This window comes from Columba livia, chromosome 7 (assembly GCF_036013475.1).
Source record: "Columba livia isolate bColLiv1 breed racing homer chromosome 7, bColLiv1.pat.W.v2, whole genome shotgun sequence".
Classification (NCBI taxonomy): Eukaryota; Metazoa; Chordata; class Aves; order Columbiformes; family Columbidae; genus Columba; species Columba livia.
This window is the reverse complement of record NC_088608.1, coordinates 32,936,577-32,960,024: the sequence shown is the minus strand read 5'-3', so window position 1 is coordinate 32,960,024 and position 23,448 is coordinate 32,936,577. Positions and strand designations below refer to the sequence as shown.

The 23,448-nt window shown below is 43.3% G+C and overlaps 1 protein-coding gene across 1 annotated transcript in view; it reads left to right on the top strand.

The window, feature by feature from the left end:
• Positions 1 to 10,370: 10,370 nt before the first annotated feature.
• ABCA12 (ATP binding cassette subfamily A member 12) overlaps positions 10,371 to 23,448 on the top strand; it is an 84,468-nt gene continuing 71,390 nt past the window's right edge. The window contains exons 1-2 of the mRNA XM_065069090.1: positions 10,371 to 10,785; positions 15,067 to 15,160. Coding sequence (XP_064925162.1) covers positions 10,717 to 10,785; positions 15,067 to 15,160 — 163 coding nt within the window. The 5' untranslated portion in view covers positions 10,371 to 10,716. The remainder of the gene's footprint in view (positions 10,786 to 15,066; positions 15,161 to 23,448) is intronic.

Genomic DNA, 23,448 nt, shown 5'->3' with positions numbered 1-23,448 from the left:
TGAGAAAAAAAGGCTCAAAGCCAACGTGTGCAACAGAATCTTGTCTGGAAGTCCCCAACTTCCAGTCCAGGGCAAAGGAAGAAGACAGTGTGGGGTTTTCACATTTTCTCATGGAAAAAGGAGAAGATGCCTGACTCCATGGCTGTCCTGAGATTTTAATAATGAAATAGTCCTGGCTGATGTCTGTATTAAGGTTTGACTTCTGTGGTGCTTTGAATTTCATCCACAGCATGCAAAGTGCTTTCCTGCCACCAAGGAGCGGCATCTGGCTCCCATAATCTGGAGCCCCAGTCCCACATACCTGTTCCACGTTAAAGGTGTCTGTGAAGTGTATCAATGATTGTAGAAGTGGAGCTTCGGGACTGTTAAGGACTATGAATTTTAAGATGGTTTCTGCTTGGGATTTTGTGGACAGATCGTTTAACCAATGTTTGATACTATTTTTGTTTTTAATTAAGATTTTAATCAAGGTTTCCATTAAATTTAGTATACTTCACTGTCAAAAAACATCCATTTTGACCACTTGTAAGAAATTGCATCAGAGTGACTTTAATGTATGGGACTGAGCAAGTCTCTGTAAATACCAGTGGTGTAGGAACAGAGTGGTTTACTTTAATGGAGCCCCAAGGCTCTTTCCTGTTTCAAAATGATGCATTCCTGGGCAACCTTTGTGCCCAAAGCAATATGAAAATAGTCATGCAGCTCTGAATTGCTTGCAATATTTTGTTCCATTGCAAGCCTAGCCTTTTTCCAAATTAATCTGTGCCTAACTCACTTCATGCAAATGCAGGAGACAAAATATTGGTTCTGCAATAGCTGAAGTAGTCCTGCAAACCAGTGTCTAGATATCACAGACTCCTCAATATTGCTGCTCTTGTGCTGAGAGGATAAGTTTCTCCTATGGGAGACAGTTGATCTGTTGGTTGATGATTTCTGCTATTGCCTGCTCTCTAGGTTTCTTTGTACAAGTTAAACAGCCTGCACTGGTGAGCAGGCTAATGCCACACTATGTCATCTCCCTGACACTGGATATTATCTCTACATTTATCCTCTGGTTTAACTTCCAGGAAGAAGTTATGTCCCAGATAAATATCACAATCCCAGTTCCCCTGGGAAGTCTTTACTGCTGTCTTCAAATTACCAGAGTGGCACAAACTGAGGCTTGTTCGCCCATTGCTAGTGAGTTACATGTATATATGTATGTAGACGGTAGTCTGTCTTGAAACTAGTTTTGGAAAACGAGGCATCAGCTAGTTCCTTTCAAGGGGTTACACAGATCAGTGTCCACAGAGAGTGCACTCTTTCATGGTATTTTCTCCTCAAGTAGACATCTGGTGCTACTTCTGTTGTCTTGGAGGCAGTGAATGTTGCTTCCAGTGCACCACCAAATGTCTCATTATTAAGTAATTAGAGTATGGTTTTTATAAGCATTTTGATTATAAAGAGCCCCAATTATTACTATTAGTACTACCTCCTGGCAATGGAGAGGAAGACACTGATGAATCTTCCTTTGATGTTTGTTGAAACAAGCTGAAGAAAAAGGGCAGACCTTTGGACTAAATAATGATACTATCCATAAATAATAAAGCTCTTCAGAGCCCTTTGTGGACAGACTGTAACTTCCTTCCGAAAGGTATTAATCTTCATGCACAAGGCACCATGTCTGTTCCTGTTCTCTTCTCTTACCATTGGTCCAGCTGCATTTCATGGCCATAAATTTCTTACAGAACGTATTTCTTATTGTGGTAGTTGTAATGGCATCCAAAAAGGCACACATCTGGAGTTTGGGTGGGTTTTTTTTGATAATTTAGAAGTTTTTCCAGACAGAAATTTTCTTTGAGCAAGAAAAAAAAGAAACAAGAAGCAACAACCAAGGTCATTTGTTTGAGGTTTCCAGACTACAGAGGTGACTACAATTCTGGCCCAGTTCTGCAACTTGGTAGCTGCAAAACCCAGCAAGTCATTTGGAATGCTTTTGGACTTTGGACCAAGAAGCCCAGAATGTAGTCACCAAACAACCTTACCAACAGTCAGGAAGATCTGCTAGGCCTGCCGGACATCCAGAGGTCCTGGTCTCCTGGCTCCAGACAGCTAGCTTTGCAGTGCACATAGAGTAGGTCCAGTACAACTAGGACCTACCTGACCTGCTGAGCTGGTCCTGCATGGTGGGTTGCTGCATGCCCACCAAGCATGGTCTGTTTTGGATGTGATTGACTATGTTTGGCTATCCAGAAGACACTGGACTTGCCGTGCCCTTAGCACAAGACTGTTCAACAGTACCTGAGTGTAACTTCTTCTCTATCTTTCTCTGTCCTATACCCAAGAAAGATTCCATGTGATGGCAAAGTTGTAATATCACCTCTAGACTTTGTCTTGCCATAATTTCTGTTAGAAACATAAAACTGCCGTGTGGTGTCAGATAAATCCAATGTTGACAACTCTCTGAGGTGTAAATATAGAGTGAGATCTTGCCCATTTGGTCATTCAGGGATGGGCATATCATGGCTAAAGAGCTCTGTGTGTATCAAGGGCAACTCCCAAGATAAAGGTGCATCATTTAACCACTACTGAGGGTGTACTGATGGAAGGCAGCTTGTTAATTGCAAACTCCAGCTCTGCAATTGAGCCCCAAGTACACAGCAGCACATCTTACAGCAGCTCCCAGTCTTCCCCAGCACGTGTACCACACCTGCTCCCCAGTTCTCCAAGGTCCACACTGTGTGCCTTGTGCTCAGGCACCTGCAGATTTGGAAATATGAGCCATCAGTTCAGAGCATGCCTTGAATAAGCCCTTCTCAGGTGTGTTGCATTGCCGTCATCTCGGTGAATCAGATCACAATCCTTCCTGAAGGACCATGCTGTTTTCCCTCGGGAAGGGTGCTGGTCTTTAGGGAAAGGAGGGGTGAGCACTCTCTCCCAGGCTGATTACTGAGCCTTGGGATGAGCCACCCTCCCTCACCCAGTCACTGAAGATTGCCCATCTCCCTTGTATGAGTCACAGAATCAAACCTTCTTTTGGGACATCTGTCTTATATCGATGACCTGATGAGGGGAAAGGGTTCTTGAACCTTTTCTGTAAATCAAGGAGCTTTCAAAAACAGTCTGTAGGTAAGCAAGCCCTTCTCTGCTTCTGTCTGTGCTCCTCTGTCACTGCGGTGCTTGGACGAGATTATTACAACACATATTTTTCTTCTGCAGCCAGCAAGTTCCCAGCTATAGGCGGCTGACAGGCCTTGTGTAACTTGTCATTACTCATCAACACTCCCTACACTCATTTAGATCTCAAGGTGTGGCTTTAATTAGCTGATTTTGTAATAACACCCAGGTGACTTGGTGATGGATAGACAACCTAGAAACCTATTAAATAGGAGCATAGTGACTCTAGCTCTTTAGAGTACTCTCTGAGATTGCTTGCTTCTAGAAATTGAGGCTATGGGGTTCTTTTTCCATCCTTTCCCACAGCTTCTAAACCTGTTGATTGAATTCAACCAGGTGATGCTGGTGGATAAATCCCACAGACCTGTAGATATTTCATAGAAATGTGCAACCAGGTAGAGCAGTAACAGATTAAGTGCCTGGACTGAGAATTCTGTGCTGGTTTAGGTAGCAGAAAATGCGCGTGGGAATGAGCATTTATGAGTGCCCAGGCTGTGTGTGGGTGGGGGGGAAATATACCTCACAGATCAGTTAGTAAATCTGAGTAAAGCAGATTATAAGCAGGTGTTTTATTATTGTATAATAAACTTAGTTTATGTTTGGGTTTTGTTGTTGTGGTGGGGTTTTGTTGTTTGTTTGGTTTTGTTTAATTTTTCCCCCCTGTTGCTGCCTTTATATTCTGTTATCTCAGCAACTTAGCGACTTTGCTAGGCTTCTGTGGTGTTCAGCATTTATCAACCAAGTCTCATGGGCTTTGGCTGAAGCTGCTTGGGGCTTTGAAGTGGTCTGCTATCAAGGTATGCACTTGGCCAAGGACTTTCTAGTATTTGATATCAGATGCAGTTGTCCTTGTATATCTGAAGACTATATTGTTTGGAGCTAAACAAAGCTTTGTTTTGGTTTTCTTTCTAACACTGAGCAGGTTTTTGGGCTACTTCGTTGCCTTTTGAATAGCTCAATAAAACCTTGCACCTTTTGTACAAGTTGGAGTTTTGCTTTTCCTCTGTTTTGCTGGGGTTTCATCAGACTTGATTTTTCAGTGGTGTCCCTAGATCTGAAATAACAAGCTCATTTCTAACCTTACGCAGTGAAGACTGTCCAATATCTTCCTAAGAATGTCTTGCCCCATGTTCTGCAAGTTAGGCAGCTGTTTGATCATCTGCACTCATCTGTACTCAACCCAGATGTGTTTGGGTCTTTCAGCCCAGTATTTCAGGCTCAGTGCAAAGGTGTCTGCCCAGACATAAGCACACTTGGGAGCTGGTTCTGTTTTTACATGGTGAGAAGTAAGATGAATGTTCATTTTCAGTGGTGGTGATAACTGCTCTGTTGATACTGGCTTCATGTTTGGTATTGCAGTATCTATCAGGATATATGCTCTTGGTGTTATTTCTTTCTACTGTTTGAAGTCAACCAGCTGTGAAACCAATCTTCCGTCTATTATGGAACAAAGAAAAGCCTTTTCTAAATCACAGGATTGAGGGCTTATCTTCACATAATGTGCAAGTGACTATAGTTAATTTTTAGCTTAATATGATTTTAATCTTTCAGAAAAGGTGTGTTTCCATTGCACACACAGCAGCACACTCTGGATACAGCTGTTGTCATAAGCATATTTTGCCAATGTTGTTTCTTTATCCTTGCAGTCTGTCTTTAGGCCTCTTAATTTAGAAGCTAGTTTGGGCAGCGGGGGTTTGGCAGCTTTGCTGACACTTTCATTTGGAAAGCATGATTGTCCCCAGCCTTGGAAATACCCATTGTTCTTCGTAAAGTCAAATCCATTTTTCATAGTGACCTTGCTTTGACCTTGTTAGCGGTCTTACCATGTGATTTCTAATTGGTCCATCTGTTGGCTGTCCAGGTTGACACAGGTCAGAAACTAGCTGAATGCATAAAAAAAAAAAGGATAAACGAGGAATGTCAGAGAATTTGGATGCTGGTAGCTGTCTAATGTCTTGTTGCAAAGCTTGGTGTTAGAGCTGGTCTTCACATGGTTAATAATCTGGAGTAAGAGTTGAAGGACACATTGATGAAGCTTTCAATGATATTATCTGCTTGCTTTTACAAAGCAAGGCTCTTGAGCAAAGTTTGCCTTGAAACAGGCATGCTTGTTCCATCAGGTAGTGCTCACTTGCAAGCCTTGGGATTCAGTGGTTTTGTGAAGATTGAAAGTTAGACCCGGGCCCTGAGAAGGAGAAAGGGATTTAGTTAAGGAGACACCACACATGACTGAGCACAATGGGTTAGTGGGCTTAAATGCAGGCTCTGAAGGGCTGTACGTTGTTTGGCTTATTTGATGAGCAAGAATGTGGAATAGAAGAGGCATGTGGCTCTGCACTTTGACTGTACCAGGCAGAGACTAACCTGGGGTTACCAGTGACCACCAGAGTCTATCAGGAGTACCTGCCCTTCACTGTCCATTCCTTGTGCTAAGAACTCTCTTCTGACTAACTTTTAATCCTTATTTAGCCTTGTGTGTGAATGGTATCATGGGAGTTTGTAACTGATGGAAAAGGGGCAGTGTGAAGCCCCTGGAGTAGGGTAGGTGAGCATGTGGGAGCCTCAGAAATAAAGCCCTCAGCTGCTGGGTGTGGTGGGAAATGATTCATGGACCTGTGGGTTTGTTGGGACCAGATGAAGGTGACCTTAGGAGCAAACGAGTAGGGTAAAGGGCTGGCTGGTAGCACTGCACTTCTGAGCAGAAGCACCATGGCTTTAGAGCCAAAAGTTGAATTTCCCCACCATTCCCTAGATCTGCTGCTGTAGAGTATTGTTGATATAAAAGACCTGATGATGAGCTCTTCTGAAAATGCTGTCACAAACATTTTCAGCCCCCAGTGCCTTTAGTGCACTTGCTGGAAGCTCAGACATTTTGGTCCTTAACTACTCTTATATCACAGCATCCCAAAACTTGCCCTGGATTTGAGGGCTTGTTTCTAAAAATGAGGCTGCTCTGTAGAAATAAGCAGTTAATATCTAAGGATGTTGAGCCAAAAAACAGCAGTGCAGTTCTCCTTGAACTCTTTGGAGTGGGTCCTGTGTGACAACGTTCTTGTGTTTCCAAGCTAATTGATGACTGCGGACCACTGGAGGGAAAACTGCTTCCAGAGGGGGCTGCTTTGCAAATGCATTTTAATGGGGGGGGGGGAATTGTGGAAATATCTTTTTAGGTGGCAGAGTGGTACTGAGGTGATGCCACATCACCCGAAGTTTCCATACTGTCTAAAAAGAGTGTGTGCAGTCTCTCACTAGGGAATGTCATGGGCTGCTCAGCAAAAGCCTTTTTTATCACTTAGCAAATGGTGTTCTGTTCACACAAGAATCTTGTGCTATTTCGGTATCATCCGGCTCTGTGCACCATGTTGTTTAAACTTGGCAAGTCCTCAGGCAAGAGCTTCTCTATCTGTGAGGAAGGCAGTATTTTAAGTTGGCTATAGCCTTTTAACTTTTACCTTTCTCGGTGCTGCAAGGGTATGTGATGTTCTTTGATTCCTACTCATTCTGGCTTGAGAGTATCTTAAAATTTGGACTTCATTTGAAGGCCTGCCCCTTCATAGTGGGCTACTGGATGAAAATGAGCAGCTATCCAATGGCTTTGAGCTGAAAATTAGTCATGCCCATTGAATGAGGGCTTTTCTTGCCCTGTTCTGGTAGAAGTGGTGACACCTGAATTTTGTGATGCCTTGCTAGTGCATGTGACCTGAGCAAAGTGCCGTATAACAGGAGATGTAAGTGTGCACTTATCTTTGAGCACACAGATCTGTGAGTGCCCAGAGCTTGCAGAGAGGAGTGTGAGGCTGAGGGCTGCTTGCTCAGCAGTTGCGGGTTTGGCTGTGTTTGTGTATAAGAGATCACAGCTAAGGAAAGCCTGTGCATGGCATCGCTGAGATCTTTATGGAGAGCGTGTCAAACATTTGGTCAGTATTAGCTTACACAAGCCATAAGGAAAATCCATTTGCACAGTCCAGACTTGTTCCTGAGCTAAGTTTGGTAACTAAAGATACTGCAAACTCTGTACGAGGAAAGTACCGAATTCGGAGTCCTGCCTCTTCGTGAGTCATGGCATTACCCCATCGCTCCCCTTGCACATCTCCTTCGGTTCATTCCGCTTTGTCTGTGTTTCTCTGGCATGGTAGTTAATCTGGTTATGCTTCTTCTCTTGTTAATGGTGTGGTCTCTCCTCCTCCAGCCCCCTGAGGGCATCTAACCACCCTTCCCCTGTGTGCCTCTGGAAGTCTCTGCAGTTGTAGCATGCAGAATCACTGCAAGATTAGAGTTTTGTTTTGGTTGTTTTGCTGGTAGCCAGCAGAATAGCTTTTTTCTTTCTTGTCTGGCAATGACTTAAAGTGGGAAAATATTCTGCTCTATCAGTTTTGCTCCGGCTACATTTGTGTTAAAAGCCAAGCCAAAAGGGTTAATGAGCAGACAGCTGCTTGTGTTTTATGGTGCTGTTAGCTTTGTGGTGTGTGGACCTATTGCTTTGACCAAACAACTAGTGAAACTTTACCTGTAAGGCTGGCCATTTCTTCTCATCATCCCTGTGTGTCAGATCTGGAAAGCACTCCCCCCGCGCCCCTGGTGTGGCCCTGTGCAGCAGCTCTTCCACAGGACAGTGTTCTCTGTTCATGGATCCCTCCCTTGCATTGTGCAGTGCTGCTGCCTGTGGCACACGCAGCTGCTTGCCCTCATGCAGCAGGACCCATAAGGATATGTCCTCCTGCACGCATGTTTCCAGCACTCTTGCAGGTCGTCCGCTCATGGGCTTCATCTTCTTCTGTTAACCTGTTCTGTCTTGCATCACTTTCCTGAGCTTTCATTTCTCATAGGTGCAACTTGGCACACCTGGAAGGCATGAGTGCATTCATTTTTACTGGAGTAAAAACTCCACTACTTCAAAGAACGTCTCTAGGAAAGGTCTCAGTTTGTGAGTTCTTGGTGCATGGGGAGAGTTGGGGGTTTATTGTTGTTTGGTTGTTTTTTATTCCCCTGGAGGCTACAGCCCCTGCTTTTGGCATTTTTGTGAGCTGTACCCACCACTGCAGTACATGTGATGAGTCATGTCTCTAAAGACCTGCATTGGATGAAATCACAGTTCAGAGCTCCCCTGAGGGTTTCCTCAGCTTCACAGTCACAGAAGCAGATACTGTTTTTCTTCCCTATGACCTGAACCAACAATTTGCCCTTCAGCCCAGAAAGGCCCTAGTTCTTCAACCAGAGGAATAAACCGAGAGCGTATTTGGAGAAGGAAGAACTTGGCCTCTCTCTCCTCTCCTATATGCACGTTTGGATTGTACCTGGGATGTCCGTCTGCTCTGGTCACTTTGTCCAGGAATGGCCATGTGGTTGCACAGCCTCCTGTGTCATCTACAGGAACTGTTAAGCAAAGGAATTAAAAAGCTCTCAACTTGTGTTCTCAAACTGGAACAGTGTGGTGTTTGGGGAGTTGAGTGCAAGTGCTCTGAGAGCCAACTGACATTGAATTATTCTGGTTATACAGTGGTGAATTTGAACAAATTACCCTTTGGGTACTTCCCAAGGGGAATGTTTGTTGACTCAGTTCACAAAGGAAGTAAGGATGTGCATTTGCTTGGGAAAATTATTATCCAAATCACAGTGTTCTTTTGAAACAGTTGTTTGACTGAATACCAAAAAGAAGCAATCAGATGCTTGCCTTAAAAGACCTTCGCAAAGCAGTGAATGGTAAAATTATAAACTTATTCTCTTACACCCTCAGAGCGGAATGATCTATATTTGGTTTTCTTTTTTTCAGCCACAGAGAGGAAGTGAATTGAGTTTTCAAATGGTGTTTGGACCAAATGCAATTTATTTGGCTGTGCTTCTTAAATGTAGCTGAACTAGAACGGCATTCTGGGGAGCAGTGCCTTTTCTTGACTCACAGACCCAAACAATATCCCTCTCTTTCCTAAAGACATTTGTTAAAAAAAAAAAAAAATGTGAATGTAGAGCTGGGAGGTTAGACATTTGGGTTTCTTCCCATCACTATCAAAACCATACCAGGGAAGCCTCTAAGGCTCATATTAGCTCCAGCTCTACTCCCACCATTGGACTGTGCAGTCTATTTAGACTGCAGGGACTGCTCCATCTCTGTTGCTATTCCCTATTTCCTAACAAATCCAGAGCAGCTGTTTCTCTTCACTGAGTACCAGGTCTCCGTTTTCCTCTTTTTCTCTTACTCTCACAGCACTTTTTGCAGCCCTTGGATCCCAGCTCCTCTCCTCCAAGATTGTTCTGGATGGCAGGGCTGCCCCCTCTGCTGTTGTCCCTGGGTGAAGTTGGGCAAGCACTCATTCAACATGTTTTTCATTTTTGAGGCACAAAGTTTGTGGTTGGGAGAAATACCATGTAGGAGCATCTTTTTTGATTTCTTTTAGGAAATACACTGAGAGCAGTGAAGTGTTCTGTGGCTTACTTATGTACTTTGAGGATGATCTCAGTGCTAACAGATGGGGTGCGTGAGTGTACATGTTCCTCTCCTGAGCAGAAGGACCAGAGCTCATCAGACAAGTCTGTATCTGGTTTCAAATCTCAAATTTGTTATAGTCCTTGATGCAATGAGCAGTCCCCTCTGCTGTCATTGCTTTCCTGTTTACCTGCCATTTGCTCTTTCCTTTCATCTCTAGCTCTTCGGGGTTTTGGTTTGTTTGTTTGTTTTCTTTTAGGTATCTTACCACTAGCTTGAAAAATTCAATGAATAATAACAATGTTCAAGCTATAGTAGTGCTCTGAGATGTTTGTGGGATCTGATCCTGCAATCCCATTCCCAGTGGATTTGATGTGTTAGATTGAATTGTATTAGTGAGAACCTCAGGACTGATCTCCTGGAGGAAAGGGAAGGTGCAGGAAGCTGAGCAATTAGATCCATCCCTGGAATTTTCATTTTTATACTTTATATATTTCTTAACTCTTTCATCTAATTTCCCTGGATGGGTGGATTTTAGACATTCGAAAGTATTAAAAAAAAGCCCTAATTCCGAATTAGCAATGCCAGGAAGATGCGTGCTGTGGATACTTTCTTCTTCCCAGCTGTTCCTGTGAGCTTGGAAGTTGGACTGGCCTGGCAAGTGGCCCAACTCGTTCCTGTTGATGACACTGCTCCAGCAGAAGCGGTGTGTGGGCAGACAGGTAGTTTCATCATGGGGAGGAGGAGGCATGCATCACCTTTTGTTTAAGCAGAAGCATCTTTTTGGAATGCTATCCATTTTATCGGTTAGGGCTTGAACAAGGAGCAGCCAGGAGAGGCTGGATATTGTAATTAGCACAAGTGGAGGCAGGCTGCTGTGCCTGCCTGCCTGCCTGGAGAAGAATAACCTGTTGAATTTGCTGGGAGCTATTGCTGTGAGGACAAGAGCTACGGTTACTTGGGAGTACAGCAGCCACAAGTGGATGAAGTAGCTGCTTCAGAGCTATGCTGTGGGGAAGGGGCAGAGGCTTGGATATTGGACACTGGATGCCCGTTTGGGTTAGAGCCTCTGCTTTTGCCTCCTAAGCCTGGGGAGGAAGAACACACAGCCGGTCTGGTTTTGGTGGGGTCGGCCAAGGATGGCTGCACTCTCTCAGCACCTGAGGATCCTGCTGTGGAAGAACTGGCTGAGTGTCAAGAGGCAGCCGGTGAGTGTGGAAATGAAGTATCAGAGGAGGGGGATGCTGGAAATCACAGGAGATGAGGAGCAAGAGGGGGCACTGCAGGAGAGGAAGGTCACAGTATTAAAATAAAAATATTTTGGGGACTGGTGATAGAAGCAGAGAGGGAAAGAACGGGATGGAAGTGAAGGTGGGTCTTTTTAAGCCAAAGTGATTGGGTCTTGCTTTGACGCTCATGCATGAGGGCTCAGGAGTACAGACTGACTACCATGGATGCCACTGTTGTTCCATGCAAACAAAACCATATACAAACTCTTGGGCAGGCCTGAATTCAGGCTGCAGTTCAGTATCTTCTCCCATGTGAGCAGACCCCATCGTCTGTGTATAGCCTCCAAGGGGTCCCTGGGATTTGAGGGTGATGGGGAGTGCCCTTACATAAAACAATTTGTAAATGAGGGACAAATTAAAAAGTGTCTCTGAGATGCAAGTAGGACAGATTTCCAGCGTAGTACGGTGTGTTGCAAATCAAACACCCCAAGTGGTCTTTCTTTCCAAAAACTAAACCATTGTCAACAGTGTCTAGCAATCTGAACTGCAGCAGCATTGAGGAGATAAATGTTCTTTTGGGTGGCATTTCATGTCCAAGCAAAGCTTGCCTGGTGGTTTAGTCCCAGACTGGTTACGGTACAGCTGCACAATAATCTCAGCAGAACCATATGCTTGTTCATGGACTTGTATTGCAACCTATCCTTTTGCTAGTAATCCAAATGTGATGGTTTAGAACTTTTCAGCTGAAAGGAAGCCTTGGCAGGTGCAGAAAATGCTGACAGAAGAGAAGTGGCCATGGAGGGTGTGATCTGAGGATGGAGCATGAGGCCTCATATCACTGAATGCTTCTGCAAGGTCTGCTCTTGCCTGCCCTGTCCTGCCTCTCAGTTTTGGAGCCTGATTCAGAGAGGTGTTGAGTTTTTCTGATTCCTCATGATCCTCCATAGGAGCTGTGGATGTGCTGTGCACCTTAGAGTAGTATATCCTGCGAAGGATGCAGGAGACTTTTTCTGGAATGCAGAAGAATCACAAATTATGTGTAATTTCTCAAGAGAAACTGTAGAAGCCTTATTAAAAGCAGAAGGCTTGGGTCTGTCTCACCTCTTCTGTACCCAGAGTAGATGCTAACCTAAGCCCTACCTGTACTTCTGACCATGCAGTAGCACTTGCTTTAAGTCTGGCTTGCTGTGGAGTTGAAATATCATTTCTGTAGAACTGAAACGTCAACTAAAATAAAAATCCGGCCACTGCTGATTATTTTATGGCAGGTAGTCCCTGCAACCCTCCTTCATTTCCCTCTCTTGCTCCAAATTAGGGAGGTTGTTCATTTGGAGAAAATGTGAGGAGGTAAACCCAGATCTTTGCTCCCAAACACATCCCGATTTCTCTGTCCTCCTGCTTGTAGTTTTGTTCTGCCTCTCTGTTTCTGATCAGGAGTGAAACTACCTTACTAACTTGCCTAAGTGGACTAGATGACCTTTGAAGGTCCCTTCCAACCCAGACTTTGATGATTTTATGAAGGCAGTTCCAGGTGCTGCAGTCGTGTTGGCTGCCCTTTCCTCAGCTAACTGGTGTGTCATGGAATGGTAACCTCATCTGGGTGTTCCTGCTCTGGCAGGGGGATTGGACTGGATGATCTTTCGAGGTCTGTTCCAATCCCTAACATTCTGTGATTCTGTGATCAAGCAGCCCATGTCCTCACCCCACAGACTCAAGTGCTTTCCTGCTCTGTTTATCAACCTCTCCAGGACTGGAAAACATATTTGCTTCTTCCTTTTGCTTTATGCTTTATTTCCTCTGGAAATAAGCCCCGTGAGAGACTGCTTCTACCTGTGCAGCACACAGGGGAGAGCTACGGCTTGTTTGGCTCTTGGTTGAAATCAGCTGAAGCTCTGCAGCCATGGCCAGGGGTTGCCTCAATACAGGTTGCTCCTGCGGAGAAAAGAATGTTCATGAATTTAAGCGGCAGCCTAAGATTTGGCTTGTGTTCCCAGAGAAACTGGAGAAATCAGTGCCTCTTGCACTTCTGGTTCTTTCCATCCGTCACTTCTAGGCAACTCGGTTATTTAAACATAGAAAATGTGCCTGCAACCAGAGATACTAAGTGAGGTGTGAGCAATTAAATCTACTTCTAGCAGTGAAATATTCCAGCAACCAAAGGATTACACAACAGGCATCATAGTGCTTAATGTATCAAGAGCCGAATTGAGGTTGGTTATGGCTTCTTTCAAGTCAACGTGTTCCACCTGCAGTCAGCTTGGCCAGGATGGCTGTCTTGTTTTTGTTGACTAGAAAGGCCTGGGACAGTGGGAATGCTGTTATGTTGCAACTGATGTACCCAGCTACTATTAAATCCAATTAAGTCGAAGGACAGATACTAAGGGAGGAGCTGTCTTGGAAGTGGGGAGTAGAAGCACCGTTTTAGATCTGAACAGAGAGCTATAAAAATTTCCCAATCAGTATTAATTTGTTCCTCCAAGAATATGACAGATCTCTTGCCCTTCCTTTAGGCAGCCTCTGACTAATATCAATTCCTGTGCTGTTAACCCATAATTTTACTTTAGCCAATCTGGTACTAAACCAGGAGGAGAAGTTAATAATACTGTTTGCATGGGAATTAATCAGAGTTAAACAGTGTGTTTGGGGACTGATTATAGGGAAAACAGGTGATATAAAAATTTAACAAGATTCATCACTGAAACCAACATCTTTTTATATAAGTTGTCTGTGTGTACATAAGAGCAGGAAGAGTACTGTCTGTAAAAGCTAAAAAGTTGCTGAGTGCTGAAATCATAGGAGTACCCTCTCTGAAAGGATACAGGAGATGTGCCTTGTGGTTTGATGTCTATCAGGTGCCTCTTTTGGGGCACAAATCTTGCTTCTACTTTCATGAGTATGTGATCTTGCCAGGGAAGATAGGGATGGAGTTGCTGTAAAACAACCATCTTTAAGCTGAATTGCTTTCTGGGATTTTTTTTTGTCTGTTTGGTTGGTTTTATGTTCCAGTAAGTATCACAGGAAATGAAAACACTGTTATGGGCTTGGAATTACTGTGGAAAAACAGTTTGGAGTAATATGTGCTGATCTCAAAAAAACAGCAACACAGTGACGAAAAATGGGATGATTTTGAAGAAAGACATCTTTGCAGTTTCAAAAATTGGCCTGAAGATAGCATAGCAATCTTGCAGCACGGAGTGGTTTGAGCTTAACTACTGATGGATGGAAAACTCTAATCTAGTAAGCACAGTAGCAAGCTAGACAGCTAGTGCAAAAGCAGTTGATTATTTGAATAATTGCATTTTCCTAGCTTACAAAACTCCAAGGCTTGTAGTTTTAAGACAGACTGAGGACCTCATACCTAGATTGGTTTACTACAATAGGTGACTAGCAGACTGTGTTTTCTTTATTTCTGTCCATTGAAATGGTCAACCCTCATGTCAGAGGCAAGAGCTTTATACATTTTCATGGTTTTTCCAACATACTAGGCTGATTTTATATCATCTCTCATCTCAGCTCATCTGTATGGGCTGCTACAGTCTGAAAATGGAAGGGTGTTAGGCAGCTGGGTTGCTGGGGCCAGAAGCTCCTATGAGGGATCCTGGTGATCAGTGTTTAAATATGACTTCTCCAGCTGGTTGCACAATTCCACAAGCCTCTTCCTTAACCACGCTTGAGCTCCACATCCTGTAAATGACTGCAGTGAAAATCCTTTCATTCAGCTCTGCTGTGAGGCTGAACTACAGTTTGAGAAGAATAGTGAAAATTTGTGGGGGAAAAAAAGCTGTAGACTTGTCAATTCGCCTGCCAGACATTTTAATTTTGACATATAAATGAATCAAAGTCATTTTTACCCATTGTTTGAGCAGTGCTGTTCACCGAAAGCAGAACCAACCTTTCACGCTTTAGCTCTTTTATCTTGCCATCAGTACTTCCAAAAGTCTTGTACTTCTCTGCGTGCTTTTACTATTACATAGCAGTGTCTCAAAGCTTGTGTAAACACCGTCCTTGGTAATTATCAGCTAAACTGAAACACAGGAAGGCTTATGTTATTTTCAGGCTTGTTATTTGCTCCTAAAATCTCATGTAGTTTTCCTTCCTGCATAGATAATACTTGGCTTTTAATAGTATGCATACCGAGACAGGTGTGATTTACAATGCATCTTATAATTCGTTTAGGCTGCCGTTTGTACATTCCAGACAAACTCTGGGACACATCAATACGACAAACATAACCAATATATTTTCATTGCTGTTTTATAGGTATGGTCGTTCATTTTAATTTCCTGGCCTGTGGTGGTTTTCATAATCTTGGCCATTATCCGTCTCCGATTCCCTCCAGAACCACAGCCAAACTGTAAGTAACTGGTTTTGTTTTACATCTTTGGGGTTTAGTTCTCATTTTGGTGACTGATGTGTTAATTTGATGCATTTTGTTACTTTTACAAATTTGTTTATTTGTAGTTTCCAGTGGAGATTTCCTGGGATGCAGCATGCTGTAAATAAAATGCCTGTGTTCCGCTGAGGTTGTTCCTGTTTATTTTTTCAAATTAGTTTTATAATTAGAAAACAATTTTAAAGAACTGTCTTATCAAGATGCACTCAGATACTGCTGCTGCAGACAGCAAAGTAAATTTACATGATAAATTGCGGTACAGGAGGGCAGCTGGGGGAGATCCTGTTCAGTAAAATAAGGGTATAGGCTTCAAGTGGGATTCTGAAGGTAAGGTAACAAGCATGATGTTGGTCAACATGAAAGATACTACCTTGTGTGCTACAAGCAAAAAGCACCTATTCAGGAAGCTACTACTAAGGCTCAGCTGAAGGGTGTTTGGCTCCTGTGACCTGATGGAGTCAAGTCAAAGAGCAGATCTTTAGGTGGGTGTATAGTTGCTGTTGGTTAAATGGATGATGAGTTTGCACAAGCTGTTTTTTACTTGCAAGCCATGTTTTCTGCGTCATGAGAGTGTGTCTGTATCTACAGCATGGGTGCACTTAAATCTGCTCTAAAAAACTTATACTGGTTTTGTGAGTCCTTATCATGATCAGAAGCAGCATGTCCCCAGCCCTGGGCGTGTTTGTTCATGAAGTTGTATGGTAAAGCAGAGCATGGAGTTTATCCAGTTGGAAGCCTTTTTCCCTTCCACCAAGTTAATTTTTGTGTTGGATCAAATCCCTGATTCTGCTCTCTGTGGCCTCAGAAGTGCAGTCCCAAGTGAGATGAAAGGAGAGGTTGAAAGGGCTGAGCCCCTATTTTCAGTGATGGTCTACCATTGTGTTGGGAGAAGTCGATTGTGGAGCTGCACTCTCTTTGTGATCCCCTCATTAGAGGGGTTCCGTGATCTTATTGTGGAGACCCTGAAGATATATGTAACTGACGTTGCACGTCAGTTCTGCTGAATCCCATTCGTGTGCTGCAGCATGAAGCTGATCAGAGAGCTCTTAGTGAGAGCCATAGTTTCCCAGCACAGGGTAGGAGTTGCACCCTCAAAAAATATCCTTACTGAAAGATTTGCAGCACGTAATTCATAGAAAGAGACACCACCATGGATGCCCTGCATCAGGCAGTCATCAACTGGGCAAGAACAAAGCCCTCGTGTAGGCAATGTTGGATTTTTGTATTTGGGGCATGGAAGACTGATGCAGGGGGAGAGGAGACAAAGTCTGGCAGCAGTGAGGACAAGCAGTTGGCTTCCAGTGTTTGTAGCTATCATGTGTAAAAAGTGGCCATGAGAGATCTGCACTTGATGATATGTATGTGCACTGGAAATGCTCGACCTGGTTAGCATGATGTGTGTGATTCTTTGTTTTAGAAGTCTTTGTGTCTGTATGATGTGTGAAAATGGACCACGTTGTGACAACCACTGGATATACAGTTAGGATAACTTTGAGAGCTTGCAGCCTGATCTGGCTTAAGTTTTGTGAACCTAATTTTGTAGACAGAGGTAGAAAGCCAGAGTAAGCAACAAGTATCACAGGAAGTCTTTAATGGAGAAGGACATTCTTGGTCTCTTAGGGTGGTCTTCTAACACCAAGCCTATCTGCTCTCAGCAAAAGGCCTTCTGTAGGTGTGTTATGTATTTTAAGTTCTCTCAAATTCCCTTGAACCAGTCGGAGCAGGCAAGACGGGACATGTTGTACTTTGTGAAAAACCCAAGTGTGGAAATGGCAATTCTCCCACGCTTCTCCATTGGTTGTACTTCCTGCCCCTGATAAACTGGATAAGATGAGTATCAAGAGAGCCAGCTGGATGGTAAAATATTTATTCTTTTACTCTACATGGCTATTAATTTGAATGTTTATTTAATTGGAGCATGTTTGCTCTGGATGGTTTCATCTTGGAATTAATGGATTGGAAGGAAGGTTCTTAGGAACAGCAAGGAGCTTCATCACTTGTGTTTTGCTGTATCTTTGGACTAGTTCCCTTCCACAGATGAATGCTATTTTGGGACAAGTCTCAGTAAATATGCAGGTAGGTGTCTGTTTCTCTTAGAAGCAGATGATAGGAACTCTCTATTGCAAGAGAGGATTTATGCTGGAAAATAATAGTTTTGATGTGTGCTTGTGATGCAGATGAAGAACGTTAACCAGAGCATCAGACAGCCAGTTCCTTCTACTTCCCTAGTTAAACAAGAATAGCCACTTGACAATTCCCCTCTTTTTTGGAAAACTGGAAAAATATATCAACTTTTTGCTTGAAAAGCGAAAGATAAATCATTTGAGAACTTCCTTTTCTGATGGGGGAAAAATATAGGGCAGATGGGCACATCTAGGAAAACTAGTGCAGGAGGAAAACTAGTTTCTAGTTTGTTTTGAGTAGGAAGAAAATCCCCTTTGTGCTGAGTTCTCATGCCTTCCTTAAAAAACCACAATTGTTAAGAAGTGACAAGAAGCTGTTTCCAGTTCTGCTGTCAAGAAATGATTGCAGGTAGACAAAAGTCTGGAAGCACAGGCTCCATGGCACAGAGACAGAATAAGCTACTCAAATTCTGAGTTTTGAAGCCTTAGAGATATCCCCTGCCAAGAAAATATCAGTCTGTAAGCTTATCTCATATATTCAGACCCATGGAAATATCATGAAATCTATTATTGGCTCAATTAAAATAGCTCAAATTTGAGACAGTAAATTCTTTTGAAATATGTCTAATAAACATTCAATTGATTGAGGATTTTGTAGAGAAATTACTTAGCACGTATCAGTCAAGAATGACCAAGTGGTAACAGTTCCTGCAAGAGCAAGTTGCTTGCTTTGAATTATATTTGTGTAGCACTGAATGCAATGGGAATTTGTGCCAGACTGGACTCGGAAGGGAGATGACATGCCAAATAAATGTCACCTGTCAAGAGGATGCTCATAGGAGAACTAAGAACTGAAGAAAACAAGGAACTGAAATCCATCTAATATATAATCTTCTTCACAACTAAAGCATCTAGGAGGGGGCAAACCAACCAACCAAACACAACACCTCTCTTGTTTCTCCCAGGCAGCTGTTTGATGATGTATTTCCAGGTCAGCAGAGATTCTTGTCAGGAGAAATGAAGAAGAGATTTCTCTCTTTCTGGATACCCAGTTTCTGTGATGATCTGAGAATCTAACCAAACAAAATCCCAGTTCAGTTTACTATGCACATCACAGTTGTGGCTTTTGATGTTTTTATTACAGCCTTTACGTTTGTTAGAAGATATTCTGATGTGTTTTATGGCATCCATGTGGAATAGGAAGCTCTGGATTGGAAGTCTGCAGCATGAAAGCCAGTGAATGGGGTTTGATGGTGTCTTCCAATCTTTTGTGCCTGTATCACCTGTATTGTAGAATGAGCAGGGACTAAAGTCTCTTTCCATCACTATGGGTTTTTGCAACGTATGGGAATTGTGTATGAGATACAATCTGTCCCTCAGGGCTCAACCCACTCAGTCTAAAGAGAACTCCAATTACACTCCTTGCTTTAACGAGCTCTGTGACACCCTGTCACACCTTCCCTGCCCACTTTCTTCCCTGTCTGTTCCCCATCTCTCTCCTCCTGTCAGTTTGGGCTCATCATTATTCTCCATAGAAGCTCTCTTGGGTGTGGTTGGTTGTCCAGTCATTCACAAACCCTTCTCTTCAGTGGTATGGAGAGGACGTGGTAGAAGCCTTGCTCTGTTTCCCCTGCCTTTCCACAGGACAGCCCATGGGCTGTGAAAACTACACCCCTTTCACAGATATTTATCCTTCTTCATGGAAGGAAGCTGTACACTATCCTTCCTCTGTGACACAATCCCAGAGATGAGAAAGCTTTGGAAAGATGGGCCTGGCCTTAAAATCCACCAAATATTTTCTGACAAGGAATTTGTCAAACTCTTCTCAGTGAACCACATCTTACTCTTTACCTCTGTCTAGAATTTCCATCCACATTTCATCAAGCCCATGGAGATGCCTTCAGGGTATATTGCATTCACTTGGAGACATTCTGCAAGACTGCTCTTTGCAGCCAAGATTCTGGGGCAACATTGTAATGGTTGAGCACTACATTGTTTTGCAGGACTAGTTTAGGTCTAGTTTAGAGCCAGAGTTGTGTGGTGCAATGCTATGTGGGAACAAATACTCATACTCTTCTCTCATTCTTGGCTCTAGGGCTCCTGGGAGAGGACCCAGGATAGGAGGATCTCTGAGCTATGCTCACAGAATGTTAGGGATTGGAAGGGACCTCAAGAGATCATCTAGTCCAGTGCACCTGCCAGAACAGGAACACCTAGATGAGGTTACACAGGAATGTGTCCAGGTGGGTTTTGAATGTGTCCGGAGAAGGAGACTCCACAGCCTCCCTGGGCAGCCTGTTCCAGTGCCTGTTACCTCCACTGAGAATAAGTTTGTTCTCAAATTTAAGTGGAACCTCTTTTGTTCCAGTTTGAACCCATTACCCTTTGTCTTACTATTGGTTATCATTGGCTGTAACAGTCTTACTGTAATCGGTAGCCAGAATTTGACCAGGTCCAGAATTGGTTGGAAAAATCAGTGTCACAGAGCACAGATCTGAGATGCTTTAGGAGCGCGGCTGTGGCTTGTACCTGCAGGCGAAGCTTTCCTGTGACTTCTGTGCTGAGCACTGTTGCCATGTTAGAGATAACTGAGACATGAGTTAACCGGGGCAGGGCAGTGTCAGAAAAAGGGGGAGGATGCTCTATATTGCTTAAAAGAAAAGGATAAATGTAGATGTTAGTCCCCTTTCCCATACCACTGGGGAAGCAGATAATGCAGTTGGTTGTGATGGGTGCGAAGTGTCTGTTCTGCCAAGCAGTGACTGTCATGCTCTGTCACAGCACTGTTCTTCCTCTGAGATACCATACTGAGTATCAGAAAGGTCTAAAAAGATGCTTCCACTTTAAAGGAGTTTGCTTTGTAGTTGGAAGAACCTGAACCCATGTCTTCTTCCAGTAGTGTGGAAAAATTAATAGGTTCCCATGCTAATTACAGGGAGTTGAGATGGTGGCTCAGTGACACAGGCCACTCCATTAATTTGGATACGTCACGGAGATTTATGCAAGACAATCCACCCCAAGGGTTCAGCCTACTCTATACTGACAAGCACCCATCAGACTCCCAGCTCTACTTCACCATTTGCCTGTGTTGGAGCAGCCCTACTCTTCCTTTACACTGCTGTCTTCATTTTCCTCCCTTTCTTTTCTGTTTCTTTTCTCCCCTTTTTGCACAACCCAACACCATATTTTTGTCTGTGTTCAACTGCAGTGTGTTTAGCAAAATAGCCTCATTAGGTCCCTCCTTGCTTTGATATGAACTTTTTGTTTCATTCTATTGTGCTGCTGTTGTGCCAGGGAGTAGATTGCCATATGACACTGTTTCATTGACACAATGCTGAAGGAGGGTATGAATTACATTAATTACCCCCATATTTGCTGGAATAGACCTATATGTTGATCTCTGCACACAGAAGCAATGCGCAGCCATACAGTTCCCTGTGAGTTGCCCAAGCATCTACTTAGCTCAGAGACCCATAGCCTAAACAGAGCGCTGTGATGTTTATAATGCCTCCCTTTCCATAAATCTCCACACCTCCATTCTTTCCTCAGACTCTTCCGCCTTGTGAGCTGTGACTGAGGGATGTTTAGAATTGGAGACGGGAACTCCTGAGTTACCAGTATTTTTTCCTCCCTACTGAATTACAACAGGGCCTTGGGGCAGTCACTTAATTCTAATTGACTTCCTGAAGCATCCTAAATCCATATGCTGGGACCTAGAAGCAGAGAAGTATTCTTCCAAAGGTACTGAGCAGTTTGCCTTGCACTGACGTTAGCAGTTATTGATGTCTGTGTTTCTGGAAAGATCACTTTTATTTGAAGAATCTGAACCTGAACTCCAGAGACTACCTGGATGCACTCAGCATTGAAAGACACTGGCTTAGTAAATACAGCTTTTGTGCTGACTTTTTTTTTTCCTAGAGTCTAGATATGGATTTAGACTTTTAGGATCCAGTTTCTAGTTAGGAAATGTTCTGTCTTCTTTAGTCCTGTTTGTGCTGTGCCCTGCTGCTCATACATACAAGAGCAAGGTGGCTGTTATTACAAGGCTAAGTTAGCCTTGTCGGCATTAAATATTGCTTTAAAAAAGCTCTGTAGGAAAAGGGCTAGTGTACAGTTCCTCCTCTCTCTTGGTGTATTTGTGCTTCTGTCGGTGGTGCATCCTTCCACAAGGCAGTCAATCACTCTCTCTGCGGTGCAGACGTCAGGTCTGTCACTTCCCCATCTTGACCTGAATTTGCAATACCCCTTAGAAGGTTTTACACTCTCTCCCTTTGTTCTTTGTGTTTGGTTTGGGGGTTCTTTCTCCTCCCTTTACACCTGCTGCTTCTCCTCCTGCTCCTTTGAAATTTTTATGCTCTCTTGCCTTTAAGATCTCCCTCATCAGTACATGAACCTAATGCATTCAGATTCAAGCGCTGATTTTTAATTTATTAAATAAGAGGGTGGAAGGTGAAGGTCTGTGGGTGAGCAAAACTAGCTTGCCTAGTCTTAATAAGCATGGAAGTAGTTGCAGTCTGCACTGGGATGGTTGTCTTATTTGCAGAGCCTGAGATGCTTGAGGGAACAATTAGGTGATGAAATGCTTCCTCTGTGGAGGCCACCAACACAGGGAGGAGCCTTGCAGTGAGTTGTCTGCTGCTTCAGACAACTGAGGACATGGTGTTATTGGGACGCTTGAGAAAACAGAGATGCTATTGCTGTAAAGATGAAAAATGCAGGCTCTTGAATCTCACCCAGCCATGCTGGGATTCTGGGGGAGGGCTTGAAAGGAGTTATCTGGAGTCTTGCTGAGCTTATACTTAGGAAAAAAGGATCCGGGTAGTGGGTGTGTTACTTGCAAATCAGGATAGGCTACACGTTACCCAAGAGAACTGGTGCACGTGCAATAGATGCTCACAACATTTTTGTTACATAATGATTTCTATAGGGGAAATTAAAAGAAACCAACCAAACAAATTAGGGTTGAGGAAAAGGGGCTGGGGATGCATAACAGGAATGCAGTGGAGAAATGTGTGTGCTCCAGAGACTGTGAGACATATTGTCTCTGATAGAATAGATACTAAAGGTGTTTGGTGACTTGCAACTCAGGGAATTTCTTTCAGTGCCGTCTGCTCAACAGGTGAAACTGTGGAGGTTCTGCTGGTTCGCCAAAACAGGGTGAAAGAAATCACCTGCTGGCTCCAGAGTGGTTTTAAAAATCTGCTCTGTGATACGAAAGGCAGCAGTGTAGGGACAGTGGGAATGCAAATACCAAATCCTTATTTCTGATGCAGTATGGCTCTTAAGTATGTGTTTGACCTGAAGTCTGAGTAATCCCATTAAAATCAGTAGGGCTAATCACTGCTCTGCTATGGGCTTTGGACACACTGAACAAGATTTGGCTTGTACTGCTCCTCACCCCCTCCATTTTTTTTTTTCCTTTTTTTCCCGTGTCACAGCAATATAAGTGTCATGGCAACTAACTACTCTTTTTTCACAGATAAGGAATAGGCCAGCTGGCTATTTGGACCATTCTCCATGTGTTTAAGAGAAATACTCTGCTTCAAAATTAATATTGTTCCATAGGTTTAATGGTTGAGTTTAGTTTTCCGAGAGAGATCGGAAGTCCTAGCATTGTCATAAACCTTTCTATTAAATATAGGCAGTGTATGTTGTTACTCAGAAATAGATGTGAACAAAGCTGGAAATGGGTAGTTGCACATGGTTGAAGAGAAACAACATTGTCATCACGTCGTGAAACAGGCACGTTTGTCTTCTTGACTGTTTACTGCTGCATGACTATGGGAATGACTAGAAAGGAAGTGAGAAGGTCGTGTGTATAAAATATAAACATTTTGCTTAGAAAACTGGAAGTAGATCACTGTAGGAATAAATATTTTCATTGTATTTTGTAACTTTTTAGATAAACATAAATCACAGCTGATAAACAGTCAGAATAGCCCCTCTGGGTTAGAGCTCCTGCTGCATGTAGGAATGCAAGGCACAGGGTGTTCCCTCCACTACAAAAAATCTTCAAGGTTTTAAGGTTTCTTCAGCCAGAAGCTGAATGGGTTGCACCCAAGTGCTCATATTTAATAGCCACTGGGAAATCTATTTTTGTTAAGTCGTCTAATAGTTTTTTAAATG